Raw genomic sequence first — 14,725 nt, forward strand, 5'->3', positions numbered from 1 at the left:
GGGGTAAAACAAGGATGCCTACTCTCCCCACTGTTGTTTGATACTACAGTTCTAGAAATGCTAGCAATAGCAAATAAGATGAAAAAGAAATAAGGCATAATAAAGATAAGCAAAGAGGCAATAAAAGTCATTTACTGATGCTGTAATGGTTTATTTAGAAAATCCTGGGAATCAGCAAAAATGCTGATTGAGACAATAGATTCAGCTGAATTGCAGGTTGCAAAATAAACTCTCAAAAATTAAGAGCATTTCTATATAATAACAAAATCCAGAAGAGAACCCAATAATAGAAAGGTGAATATCATTCCAAATTCTTGGCATCTGGCAATCTAAACTACAATTCATCTTTTCCATAATACTTAACATAAGAAACTTTGTCACATTCTTTACTAAAATCTAGGTACGCTATATAGCTTTCCCCTGACCTGACATAGTATAATGCTATCCCCAAAGGAAATTAGGCTTATTATTGATGCAGCCACATCGGCACTTTGTGATTACTAATTCTTTTGCATACTAATCCTCCATTTAATGGTATATTTTAGATGAGTTAGATTTTATTAGGATACATTCAACATATTTAATTTTTTAAAATGCTCTTGCTCCTTTTGGAAGGAGAGAGAGTTCTGGTAGAACCTAGTAAGCAGTGATATCTTGTATAGGTTCTGTAGAGGTGAAGTTATATTGAATTTAGAATTATTAGAATATTTTCCATTCAGGTTTATTGCCCTCTTCCCTCCCCACCCCTCCAATGTGAACTCTATCCACCATCTTGGTTAAAGCTCCTGCACCTCACATAAATTTAATTTTACCGTTGTATAATACTTATGTGATATTATATGTTAGTTAGCTGTTGATGTTATCCCTTACTAGGTCCTAAGTTCTTTGACAGGTTTTAATCTGTAGTCTTTGAACTTGTTTTTTTAATATTTTGATAACTATATTTCAGTATAATTGCTTTCCTTTTCAATCTAATGTACTTGTTTTTATGCATATAAAAACATTACTCTCAGATGGTGTCTATAAAGTTTCACCAGATTGCCCATGCACAACCTTAAAAAAAGTTGCTCTATGAGAACAGAGGCTTTCTTTTCTCTTAAACTTTCTCTTTCAAAATCCTTAGCACAGTGGTATCTCCATAGAAAGGACTTATTAAATATTCTTGACTGTTCAGTCAATAAACAGTGAAAACTGTTGACTAGTTTAGGGACCATCTAATCCATTTTCTTCCTTATGCCTTCTTACCTCTTCTTAGGGAAGCATTGGGGAAAGGGGTTACCATGGGTCACAAACTGTGCTCCTCGCCCTGTTTTTCTGTATTTTTTCTAACTGCTCTTATAGTTAGCTAACTCTCTCAGGCTCACACAGAAAGATATCTTCTGAATCAAAATAGATTTGGGATTCCTGACTTAATTGCAATTATAGTACTAAAGATCTTATTTTTGCGTGTTTTTTATGTGATAAAGTCTTTAAATTAACTATTTTTTCCTTGCCTCCCAAATCTTATCCCCTAGGTGTGGTCACTGTAAGCAGTTTGCTCCAACATATGAAAAAATAGCTAAGACCCTTCAAGAACATGACCCTCCTATCCCTGTTGCCAAAATTGATGCAACAGCAGCATCTACATTAGCAAGCCGATATGATGTGGGAGGCTATCCCACAATCAAAATCCTGAAGAAGGGGCAGGCTGTGGATTATGATGGCCCCAGAACAGAAGATGGTAAGCTGCTCTTTGGTTCGCTTAGAACCTAAGACCATGACCTTGTGCATAGATGGGTGCTGAAATGTTTGGTTGAGTGCTTGGGAGAAGCCCTTCTAGGGATGTAGAGTCACAGATGACTCCTTCCCTTTTAAAGGTCACTTAGATGACCTGGAACTATGTTATCCCAGGGATCTTTGTCTTTATTAATAACTCAGGTTTATATAATGCTTTGAAGCAGTGTAGTCAAACCCAAATGGATCCCTCCTGGCTGCACATTGACTTAGAAAATTACAAAATTAACTTTTTTTTTATTGTATAAAGTTGTATGGAAACGTCATATAACATAATACAAATAAAAATATTATGAAAGTTGTATAAAACACAACTTTTATTGTATTTTCCATTTATATTTTAATCTGGTTCGTCTTCACCAGGAAATTTTTCTGGGAAGAGTTTGACACCTGCTATAAACTACACAAAATGTTTTCCTCATAACTTTCTGAAGTAGGTAGTACAGATGGACTCTTGTCCTCATTTGGTGGTTAGTATCACAGTTGGGACTGGAATTTAGTCTTGGAGTCATACTTTTTTTTCATCTGTTGGATTTGTGAAAATCGAAGCCTAGAAGATGAACAGTGAATGAGCTCCCTCAGCCTAAGAAGTAAGAGGGGCCAAAATTGTGGCATCTTGTCTCCTCACACAAGGCAGTGGCCGTGAGGTACTGTCCACCTGTACATGTGATAGTAATAGCTAGTATTTATTGGGCTTTATGGTTTACAGAGTGTTTTACATATGTCAATCATTTGGTCACCACAACAACCCTGAAAAGTAAGTGCTATTATTCCCCTTTTACAAGTTGAGCAAACTGAATCTGATAGAGAATTAACCAAGTGTCCAAAGCAGGATTTGGATTAATTTTCCTTGTTCTACATTATCCATTAGGCCACCTATCTACCCATATCTCAAAGAATAAGAAAATGTATTCCTGGAAACAGCTATCTGGAAGTTCAGACTTTATGTATTTCTTCATGTCATAGCATTGAACTTGGAAGGGAGCATGTCAGAGGCAGAACCAGTTTTCGTGGGTCTTTCATGTGTAATCATTCATTCAAAAACCTTTATGAGAAATGTGAATAAAAAAGGATTTAAGAAATATGACTGTATGATATCTCTGGGCCTTAGGAAACACAGTTAAGTTCCTCCTGGGGCCATGTAAAGCAGGTGATTTAAGGGTCGTTTAGGGGCAATTAACAGAACCCAAGGGACATAACCCTCTTGGCTACAGAAAGCTTTGATTGGCTAAAGTAAATAAGATGTAGAAGTTAGTAATCAAATTCAAGGCCAAGGGTAGGATAAAGGTAGTCTGTAGTGGCAGCAGTATGAAACAAGGGAATCAAAGACAACACACTGAGAAGGGATTTGTCTCACATCCCTTTGGCAGTTTTCTAAGGCAGGAATTTCTGTTATGTCTGGCCTTGTGCTTGCCATCTCCTACTCCCATTCTTTGGCCCTTTTCAGATGGTTCTAGACACCCATGACATAGAACCTGTTTATTCTCCTTAAAGACATTCTTGGATGGTGTCAAAGAAAGTGACTGAGAAATGTGATCATTCTCCTCTGGTTTCTTTCAGACATTGTTGCTAAAGTTAAAGAGGTTTCTCAGCCCAATTGGACACCTCCACCTGAAGTGACCCTGGTGCTCACTAAAGATAACTTCGATGAAGTAGTAAATGATGCAGATATCATCTTGGTGGAGTTCTATGCTCCTTGGTAAGATGGACATCACCTTGGTAAATTGGGACTGGTTTATGGTTAAATAATTATTAAGTACCCTCACCTTGCCTAGCCCTGAGTTAGATACACAGTGGTACTGAGGCTTTGAAAAAAAGTGTAGCTCACAGATTCATTGGGAAAAGAATATGCACAGTAATGAGGAACAAAAAAATAAATGAACAAAGCAGCACAAATATCGGTAAAAATCAGAGGGGAGCGATTATCATAAAGTTGGTCTCGAAATTGTAGGCATCAGCTAAGTCTTAGAATAAATTTGCAGTTTGGAGTTAAACATAATCTTTTTTTAACAAAGTAGGTTCTCTACTTTGAAAATTGTTACTGATAGGACAAATAAATAGTATAAACCAGATAAGCAGAGAATTAATGCCTATTTGCATGCAGACATTTGGCTACTTGATTGATTTGAGGAATAAGTCTCTTCTAATGACCTCATCTAGGCAACAAGTAGTACTTAATGTATGCAACAGAAACTAATAAAACTTGTCTTTTAAAAAGTCATTTGTAAGTTTTTCCGCTAATTCAGAATGTCTTTAATCAATTGGTGATATTTTTTGTCATACATTAATTCTTACGTGTAAAGCAACATGATTACATATAGCAGCCTTAAATATAGGTACATCAGGCATCTTCCTCTGATGAACTGTATATTTTTCTTTTGGACAAGATCCACAGTTTCATTGGACTAGGAAGATCCTGACAAGGAAGTTTCTTCTGATGTAGCTGAGCAGCTATAAAGACGAATGGATGGTCTCTAGAGACTCAGTTACCTGAGGCACAGACTAGGTTCAGTAACTTCTAGAATCACTCAACCAGTATGTGTCAGAGGAGAAAATTGCCTATTCTTAATTATAGTTGATTAAGAGAAACTCAGTATCCGTTATTTCCTTGGATAATTAAGTCTTGATGCATTGATCTGAATTGCTAGGTAAAGGGGTCAGGTCTTCTCTTTGGGAAAACTGCCAGAACTTATACATGCATACTTATACATATTAAAAAAATATAAATTGTCTTCATTTTTCCACTTGTCTTAACTGTGCAGTGCTGAATGTTTAATTAGAGACCCCAGGTTGACTTGAAGGGTGGCAGTCAGGATAAATCCTAGACAATGTAGGTGCTGCTTCTCTCTGACTTGGGCTTCTTTTTTGTTCTGTGAATGGAGGATCAGTTTTCTCATGCACTGAGTTAGCTTGACTTTAAGTTTTGGTGAGGATTCCTTTCCAGATGTGGGGTTCCTCTGAGATCCCTTCTGAAATTCTGTGATTCAGTACATCCTTTTTGGAGTTGTTTACTTGAAAAATATGCTTCTCCTTTGACAGGTGTGGACATTGCAAGAAACTTGCTCCAGAATATGAGAAAGCTGCGAAGGAACTCAGTAAGCGTTCTCCACCCATTCCTTTGGCTAAAGTAGATGCCATTGAAGAAAGCGACCTGGCCAAGAGATTCGATGTCACTGGATATCCAACTCTGAAGATCTTTCGCAAGGGGAAAGCTTTTGATTATAATGGCCCACGAGAAAAATATGGTATTGTCCTTTCTGTTAAGACTATACTGGGGGAGTATAGCGCCATGATTTGGGAGTTGTCAGCAAGACAAGCATGAGTAAAAACCTGCTTCTAAGATACACTTTGAGGCAGGGATCAGCCAACACAGAGGCTGAATTGGTCAGTCTGGAAAGCAACAGTTGATTTGTTTGGACTGTTACCCTTCTTAGACCTGTTCTTTGGTTCTAGGTATTGTGGACTACATGGTTGAACAGTCTGAACCTCCATCCAAAGAAATTCTGGCCGTGAAACAAGTCCAGGAGTTCCTGAAGGATGGAAATGATGTCATTATCATTGGCGTCTTCAACAGCGCTGATGACCAGGCTTACCAGCTGTATCAGGAAACTGGTAAGTTGTGTTTCCAGGAGTGAGAAAGAGAATGACCAGTACAGTGCTCTGAGGTTTGCTGACCTAGGGCATTTGTCCAAATCAAATGTTTCCCCCCTGAAACCCTAGAACTCATTTATATAGTCCTTAGAGTTTAAACAAAGTGGTTTCCCCACAAAAACCCTGTGAGGCAAGAAGTACAGATCTCTTAGAAAACGATCTCATCTATTCCACTTTTAGGATGCAGTGGTCCCCAGAGATAAAGAGTCAGGGCAGGAATTTGATTATTTTTGTTGTTGATATAAAATACTACAACATAAGAAGTGAATGAGAACCCTAAGCACAGTTTTGTCTTTGGGTGATCTCCCACCTCAGTTTTGCCCTTCCACTTGATGTGTGCCCAGAATCATCCTTGCTCTGTGACTGATGCCCTGACTGTAACAGCTTCTTCAGGCCTGCTTTCCCTGTTCCCATGATTAGAACATCTCAGTGCTCCTCCTAAATTCCTACTCCTTCAGTGTGTTTCAAATGATTTAAAAAACAATCTGAGGTAATTCATAAAGGTATGATAATGTTTCTCCTCTCCACTACCTAAATATCCACTGTTGGTTTTGTAGTAACGACACAAAATTCTGTTCATGTATGTTTAATCCTCAAGTTGGTTGTTGTCACTCACAACCTGAAAAAAAATGAGGTCTTGATCTTGACCCTGAAAGAACCAGTAATTAAAAATCTAAAGAAATACAAGACTTTTATTTGGGCGGGGGAGAGGAGCTGTCAAGACATGATTTTGTCAGCATCTCTTTTCTAACTTAGATTATCAGTTGCTTGGGGTGGAGGGGGTGGGTCACTGAGGGATTAAGTTATGCTGTTGTGGTGATATATGGCTAGTAGAGTACATGGGTAAGATTTGAATCTAAGAGGTACTGACTTTAAGTCCAGCACTGTCTTCCATGTCAAACTGCCTTTCAGAAGACTCATGGTGCTAACAAAAAGAACAGATAGGTTGGCAGGGAAGTTTATAGACATATATAATTAAATGTGTGGATAACTTGAGTTATATCTGAGTTATATGTGTTCCCACTAGTTCTGTGAGTGGCAGCTCTTTGTGCTTAAAGGGAAGAGGGTCAGGGGACAGGTTTTGGCAGAAGTAAATACAGAAAGTGCCAAAAATGTGAATCTATTTAAAGACCTAAAGGTCAGGAGGAGAACAACATGAATGTGTGGGTGAAGGAGATCTGTGTTAAGAGGTCTTTGAGGTAGCTCCATACCTCACATTATAGCAAGTAGTAGTAAAAGAATTGGCGTTATCTGGAGACAGGGTATGTTTGATTTTCCTCGGATGTCCATTTAAGTTTTCACAAAAATGTCTAAGAGCTACCAGTTACAGAGCACCTCAAGTTTTGCAAAGCACTCTTACTACACTTGATCTTCACAGTAACCCTGTAGGGCAGGTGCTGCTGTTATCTCTGTTTTGCAGATGCAGAAACTGAGGCTGAGAATGATTAGCCCAGAGTCACATGACTAGGAAGTATACAAGGCAGGATTTTAACCCCTTGTGCCCACTTTGCTACCCATTTAATTTCTTGTAAAGCCTGTATGTGGAAGAATCAAGTTAATAGAAATATTTGACACCAAGTTTATAAAGATTTGGGAGAGTCCTATTAAAGTGTATTTCTCCAGAATAAAAAAATATATATAAGTGGAATAGAAGTTTAAACTGTGCTTTAAAAAAAGGCTCCCCATCATCACAAGGAAATTACTGAGCCAGAATTGTAGGTTTCACAACTGATAGCAAATACAGATGTTTATTTCATTTTTATATAACAGAGGCACAAGTTGCATGGAAATTACATCTCATTTTTTCTTCTACTTGCTTTCTCATGTAATTTGCTTCATCTCCATTTACCACTGTTGGTAACAGCTAATACTTTTAACTTCAAGTTTCTCTTATGTGGGGAAGATTCTCTTGTGTTTTATAAGTTCCAGTACTTAGGGTCTAAATAGTTTGGCCAACTCGAGTAATGAATTTCAGAGATTCTTACTTGCCTCCTGCTTCTTTCATTTCCCAGCGAACAACATGAGAGAAGATTACAAATTTCACCATACTTTCAACAGTGAAGTTGCAAAATTCCTCAAAGTCTCACCTGGAAAGTTGGTTGTGATGCAGCCAGAAAAATTTCATTCTAAGTATGAACAAAAAATCAGTGTTTTAGACGTTAAGGTGAGTGATATTTCCCAGGCATCTGAATGGGACTGAAAATCCATTCATTAACTAAAGCACCAGTTTTTGGGCAGTTCACTTTAATGGTCTGACTTTTTTTCTGTTTAAAAAAGTGAGATATCTTTCTTTGGCATGTCATCAGAGTTACATTTAGTAGCCTGTGTTTCAGGAGTAAAGGCCAAAACTCCAAAACTGTCCTTGGTTTCAGACCTGCTTGAGTTAATAAAACACAAACATTACCTGTCAATTAATTTCTATTGTTTACCGGAAGATTTGGCATTAGGTTATTAATCTGAATTGTAAGCGTGTCCAAGTATCAGTGGCTGCCTCTGGCAGAATGACAGAATCCCAGAGGATGTCAGCCACCCCAGGGCAGCTGGCAAGATTACAACTAAGCCAGCCAAAATTAATAATTTTTTTTTCTGCCCTTGACACTAGTAGGAGAAAGTGTTGCCTTTCATTACCCATTCTACTGTGATATTTCTTAGTGTTTTTTATTTAACTGCCAGGAGGGTTTTTAATCTTAACTTAAAACTCCAACCTGGACTTTGATAATGATAATTCCTATTTGTTTAGTGCTGTACTGTGTTTTGTTTGTTTGTCCTTGGTGGAAGAAGACCATGCCATCAGAGAAATGATGACATGACTTGCACTTGACTTTGTTTTGAGTGAGGGAGGGCTGTGCAGGTCACCATCCTCACTTCTCCTCTAGAGCCATCTGAATCCAGTGACCAGATATTCATCAGGATGACTGGAGATGATCCAGGATGAGGCAGTTGGGGTTAAGTGACTTGCCCAAGGTCACACAGTTAGTGAGTGTTAAGTGTCTGAGGTGAGATTTGAACTCAGGTCCTCCTGACTTCTGCACTGGTGCTCTATCCACTGCACCACCTAGCTGCCCACTGTACACAGTACTTCCCTCATGTAGAGTTCTCTGTACATCAGTGTGTATAATTCCTCTACTTGGGTCGCTCACAATCCTACCATAAATAAAGTCTGCATCTCTGTTACCAAAGGCCTAGAAAACTCACAAACCCTTATTTGTAGGTAAATTATGTGTTTGTGCATTTTATGCAAAGCATTCACAACTTGTATTATAAAAAAAATTCTGTAGACACAAAAAGATATACTGGCTATAGGAGTATGCCCAGGAGTGTTTCAGGGCTCAATTGAGATAATGAATATAAAGCACTTTGCAAACCTTTAAAGACTTTAGAAATTCCAGTTATTATCATTGTTACTAATTAGCCTCCAGGTGTGATGACTTCATTCTCTGAGGCTCACTCCTGAGCTCAAGGAATATAGTTACATGGGAAAATGTGTCTGTTCATGGTGGTTATAGGGTTTTTGACATTCTCTTGGTTTAATTGATCTACTGTTTGTATTCATTCCATTAAACTTTTTGTAATTTCGGTATAAGCATGCCTAGCTACTTTTTAAAATAATTTTAAGATTTCTGTGCCATTTTTGTCAACTTTCTTCTTTGGTTTAATTATTGGAGTTTGTATTAAGTGAATACTTTCGGTGAGTAATTCCTCTATTTGATCTCTTATTTTGGATGTAAATGAATACTTATGATGATAAAATAAATGCCTGGTGTTATTAGTAATAAAAATAATGACTTGTGTGTGGGTCAGAGACCACTGACTCAAATGAAAATCAGAGACTTTTCAAGGTAGAAGCAAAGCAGCAAGGTTTTATTACGATCTCGCTAGAAAGGGCATCTCCTCTCTGATAAGTAATCAGGAGAGTAAGGCGCTTGCAGAAGGCAAGAACAAAGATTATATAGTCCCAACTCGGAAATCCCTCCACCCTCCCTGCTGGCCGTTACTCCTATTGGCTGGGAGGCAGGCTCACAATCTAAACGCAGCAATTTGCCTTAGAAATAAGGAGCAAGGGAAGTAATAAAATAACCAATGTGAAGCTACCACAACGCTCATAACCTTATTTGGCATGCAGTATTATGCTGAGGTGGCACTCCAAGTGGGGGTTAAGTTTCAGGTTTCTTCAAGGTCACATAATTTCTGGGAGATAGAAACTTAAGTCTAATTACCTACTAGAAGCCTGTTGTCAAGTACTGAGAAGTCTTCACTGACTCACTCACTTGGATCTCCTCATCTAAGGAATTTTAGCCCATTTCCGTAGAGTAATGTCAAAATTTTAGAGCTGAAAGACTGTTTAGCCAGCATATTTTAAAAGATCACTTTCCTTTGTACAATCCTTTTCTTGGGTTTTCCTCTTCTTTCAGTAAGGGCAGATGGGATCCAACTGTTTATTCTCATTTTAAGTTGGTAATAGTGCTATTGTAAGCATGGTCACTATGCTTGCTTCAGTGGGTAATTTTTTTTTTTAGCAATAAAGTCTTTTAGAGTAAGCAACTTTCTATCATGTCACACCTCTCCCTGTCCTTTGTTGACTGAGAACTCTGCTAGAGTGATGAAATCTGAGTGTTTCTTTCAGACATAGCTCCCCTTCTCTGTTGTACCATACTTTACATCAGTCATATATGTTTGAAACAGGAATCCACTGAAGGAGCTGCCATCAGAGATCACGTGGTAAAGCATGCTGTGCCATTAGTTGGTCATCGAACAACTTTCAATGATGCCAAGAGATATGCTAAACGGCCTTTGGTGGTTGTCTACTACACTGTGGACTTCAGTTTTGATTATAGAGTTGGTAAGTGAGAATATTTGTCTAGCAGATCTTCCATGTAATTACTTTAAATTTTTCTTCAGAGGTCTTTGAAGGTTAATGACTTTTGTGAGAGTAACTGAAGCCATGATGCCAAGCTTTTGCACCAGATGTATGTTTTCTGTTGTGACATTCCACACCTTCAGAATCACTCTTCATTATGCCATTTCTATTCAGCATAACCATTTGTTTAATTCTCCCTAGAAATCTTCCAGCATAGATCAGGATCGGAATCATATTGCTGGGAAGCACCATAGGAATTTTTTGCAATTGAGGAAACTTTACCTCTTCAAAGTGACTTGCCCAGTGCAGGGGCATTGAGCTAGAGGTAATGGCAAAAAGCCTGGACTAGAAGCCAGGTCCCCTGGCACCTAGCTCAATGCCCCAATATGTTTTAATATATACATGGTTCTCGCCAAACTTACTCAGGATATGAATTTACATTGAAAAGTTTAGCTTTTTAAAATTATGAACTTCAAAATCATCTGCAAATTGAAATATTCTAATATGCAAAGAATCAGAGGATTATATATAAAACCATGAACTTTGTTATGTACAATTTGTTTTTTAAAGGCATATATTAAATTTAGTAATTGCTTTTTCTGTCCCCTTCTGATTTTTCTCTTCTATTTTTAATGCTATTTTGGGGTCCCTTTTACTTTCAAAGTATAGTTAAGCTTTTTTGTCTAGACATTGTATAGAAAACTCAAAATTTGTGCCTTGTTGGTATATATTCTAAGCACAACCTTAAACATCTTGTGAAGCTTGAACTAGAACCCTTGAGTGCAGGCTTTTCCATTAATTGTCATGTATTCTGATTGGTTTTAGCTACTCAGTATTGGAGGAACAAGGTCTTGGAAGTCGCTAAGGACTTCCCTGAATACACCTTTGCCATTGCTGATGAGGATGACTATTCTTCTGAGGTGAAGGACTTGGGACTCAGCGACAGTGGTGAAGAGATCAACGTAGCTATCCTAGCTGAGGGTGGCAAGAAGTACGCCATGGAACCAGAGGATTTTGATTCCGATACTCTCCGAGACTTTGTGTTGGCATTCAAAAAAGGTGAATGAACAGGGATGACAAAATCATATGTCAGGAGGGCCTTTCATAGGTGAAATCTTGGAGGTCATTGAAGTTTTTAAAGGCCAGACCACCATTAATTCTCTGTTTTGCATGAGGTAGAATCTCAGAGGTCTTTGGTGTTTATTATTTTCAGTATAGGACTAGTCCCATCCTTTTTGAGAAAGTTCCACCATGCACTCTTTCCATCTGCACCTTAGTCCCTCTTTTCCTCCTGTGGTCAGAGAACTGTAGCACCTTCATTTCCTTGCGAAGGGAAGGAGGTCAGCATGATCTCTGATTCCCCTAAGAACAAAACTAAAGGAGAAAGCAGCAACATTTAGAACAAAGCATCTGTGTCACCTCCTGCAAGTGCTTGGCACATAATACAGCAGGGCTTAATAAATGTTGATTGAATTATATGGTAAGTTCCTAAGCTTTCCCTCAAGGAATACCATCGTCAGGGACTGATTAGAGTCTCTATTATATTCTTCCCTTTGCTAATGCATATGCATTAGTCTCTTCATAATCTTGCTTTAAAATGTAAGATTCATTATCCATTTTACAGTTATAATTACTCATGCACAGAATGACGGTTCAGGCAATCTCAACTATCCAGTAAATAGTCTGAAAAGAAATAAGCAAAAAAGGCCGAGGAGCACACCGGGGAGGTCATAAAGGCCAGCACGAAGAACACCCATGGGCTTTATTTTTCAAAATAATTTCTTTTTGATTACTCTGGATCTAATGAACATGAACATACAGATTAAACAAATTAAAAGAGGAATATCTGAAATCATGCAGTCTGTTACACACCACTTCTTTTCATGTACTTCACTCACTGGAAAGCCCCCTAGCCCCTCGCTTCGTCTTTTTACTCCTGCTTAAGGTTGTTAGAATGGTATGTGGGGCAAAGTGAGTAGAGAGGCAAGAAAACCTTTTCTATCGTTAGCTGGGGCTTGTCAGTGACAAATCAAGCAGAAAATAGTAATTCTCTAAGAAGGGCAGGGATGATACATTTTTTAAAAACTTGAATTCCTTGAATCCATCTAAAATTTTTTAAAATACAACACATTTTGTTGTTTATACATCCCTTGGACACTCAGTTAATGTGCAACCCTCCCACCCCCAACGCCCCAGTCCCTAATACAACTGGATAAATGAAGTGTCACACAGTATTTTATCTCTGTGATGTCAGGTCAAGAAACACTCTTCCTGTTAAATAGGTCTATCTCCAAACAGCTGTGTTGAAGCAGGAATTTTCCATGTTATCTTCAATGCCTTCATATTAGTCCTGCTCACTTCCCCCATTCCCATTCCCACCCCCACCCCCTTCCTAATAACCAAATTAGCAGTCCTGGGCCATATGTGAACCTGCTGTCTTCTGATTTGGATATTAGGGTGAGTCTGATAATTTACCTTTAAGGAGTTAAGGAGATACTTTTCTAAGGGTTATTTGCATTTTAAAGGGGAGGGGTGGGTGGCTAAACCCTAGATTATCAAAGATAGAATGCCAGCAGTCCCTGGCATGGGAGTTTAGGGTGGCCTTATGGGAGCTCAGGGTTGGAAAGGAACGTCAGAAGCAGTCATACTGTGTAGTCTTGGCTGATCTCTAAATAAGCCTAGTTGTGCTTGCCAGGTTGAGAAGCTCTTCCATTTGAGGCCATTGCAGTGAAACCTGCAGAATACTGATCACTTCTCTCCTTTTCCCTATAGGAAAACTAAAGGCAATCATCAAATCCCAGCCTGTGCCCAAAAACAACAAAGGACCAGTAACAGTTGTGGTGGGTAAGACATTTGACTCTGTAGTGATGGACCCCAAGTCTGATGTCCTCATTGAGTTCTATGCCCCGTGGTGTGGACACTGTAAGCAGCTAGAACCTGTGTACACCGAATTGGGGAAGAAGTACAAGCAACGGAAAAACCTGATCATAGCCAAAATGGATGCCACCGCCAATGATGTGACCAACGACCACTACAAGGTGGAAGGATTTCCTACCATCTACTTTGCTCCTCGCACTGACAAAAATAACCCTATTAAATTTGAAAGTGAGAAGAGGGATTTGGAGTCCTTGAGTGCATTTATAGAAGATCACAGCACAAAACTGAGCAGGACCAAAGAAGAACTTTGAAGGCCAAGAGGAGGAAGGGAAAGGCCATGGATACACTGTAGTTTTCCAGTGAAAGGTTGTTGAATGGGGAGCCAAATGAGCCTTGTGGGCAAAAGGGGGTTGGGTGTTAAAGCAGTTGCAGTATCTGATTTTTTTTTTTTATTTCACATTGTGTTACAGACATGGAACTGACATAAATGCCTCATAATAGTATGGTTCAGATATTTAAGGAAAATACATCTATTTTTGTCATTATTTGGGCTTGATTATTTTCATTTTTTAACCTTCTACTCTTTTTAATACTTCACCAACCCTCAAGCAGATAAGTCTCTGTGTGAATGTTTTTTAATTTAAATTTTAAAAAAGAAAAAAAAAGCCTTTGCCAAATCACTTTGATATTTTGACTTTTTATTTTTCATCATCGTCTGAAATGTTGTAGTTTATAGTGAACTTAATTGTTTTTTATTTTTGTTGCCTTATTTCAAAGAAGCCATTCCATATAAAATTCATCATCAAAATTGACAACCAGTCAGTATTTGCCAGTTCCTTTTCTGCCCAAGATATCCTAAGGATAGGTGCACAGTGAGGACCATGAGGAGATGTGTTTATAATGGTTGATTGTGTTTGGAGGAACAGTGTTGGTAGCATCTGTGATCCCAGAGATGCCTTTGTAAGACTTGGGGAGAATTGTCTTGGAGAGACCATCTAGTCCAATACCTTCATTGAAGAAGCTGATGCCTCAAACCGAAGCTAAATGGCCTGTCCAAGGTCACGCCAGATAGGAAATGATAGTAGAGCCAAGATTTAAAACCTGGGTTCAAATCCAGTATTTCAACCACTGAGCCACAACACTTTTTCTCCTTAATGCTTTCCTTCTACCCCCTCAAAAAGAAAAAAAAGGCAGTACTTTACATGGTACATCATCTATCAACACCAGGCTGCATTCTAATAAAAATGTGTGCAGTTGGAAACTTTATTAACAGAGGTTTTATATATATATGCATATATATATATATATGTATATATATATATATATATTCTATAGTGATGGAGTTATATGCAAAGGGTCATATGCTGGGGCTGTGCTATGAAAATAATCAGGTGTGTTGGACAATATGTTAGTGCAACTGAGAGATTTGACAGAGTTGTTGAGGGGAAGAACTTCCTAGAGAAGTGGAAAAACACTAGGAGACCTGGGACTTGCCATTATCTGGAAGTCTTTTTTAAGGCACTTAACCTAAAGAAGGGAGTTTACCTAAGGTCCCTGCCAGTCCAA

General features: G+C 38.4%; 1 protein-coding gene across 2 annotated transcripts in view; it reads left to right on the forward strand.

Moving 5' to 3' along the window:
• The window catches only part of PDIA4 (protein disulfide isomerase family A member 4), a 30,239-nt gene extending 16,400 nt beyond the window's left edge, over positions 1–13,839 (forward strand). For both annotated transcript variants that reach the window (XM_072652415.1, XM_072652416.1), the window contains exons 3-10: positions 1,515–1,720; positions 3,334–3,472; positions 4,813–5,018; positions 5,227–5,385; positions 7,437–7,588; positions 10,108–10,264; positions 11,108–11,341; positions 13,055–13,839. In XM_072652415.1, the coding sequence (XP_072508516.1) occupies positions 1,515–1,720; positions 3,334–3,472; positions 4,813–5,018; positions 5,227–5,385; positions 7,437–7,588; positions 10,108–10,264; positions 11,108–11,341; positions 13,055–13,470 (1,669 nt within the window). In that variant the 3' untranslated portion in view covers positions 13,471–13,839. The remainder of the gene's footprint in view (positions 1–1,514; positions 1,721–3,333; positions 3,473–4,812; positions 5,019–5,226; positions 5,386–7,436; positions 7,589–10,107; positions 10,265–11,107; positions 11,342–13,054) is intronic.
• The last annotated feature ends 886 nt before the right edge of the window (positions 13,840–14,725 follow it).

This window comes from Notamacropus eugenii, chromosome 3, assembly GCF_028372415.1.
Source record: "Notamacropus eugenii isolate mMacEug1 chromosome 3, mMacEug1.pri_v2, whole genome shotgun sequence".
Lineage (NCBI taxonomy): Eukaryota > Metazoa > Chordata > Mammalia > Diprotodontia > Macropodidae > Notamacropus > Notamacropus eugenii.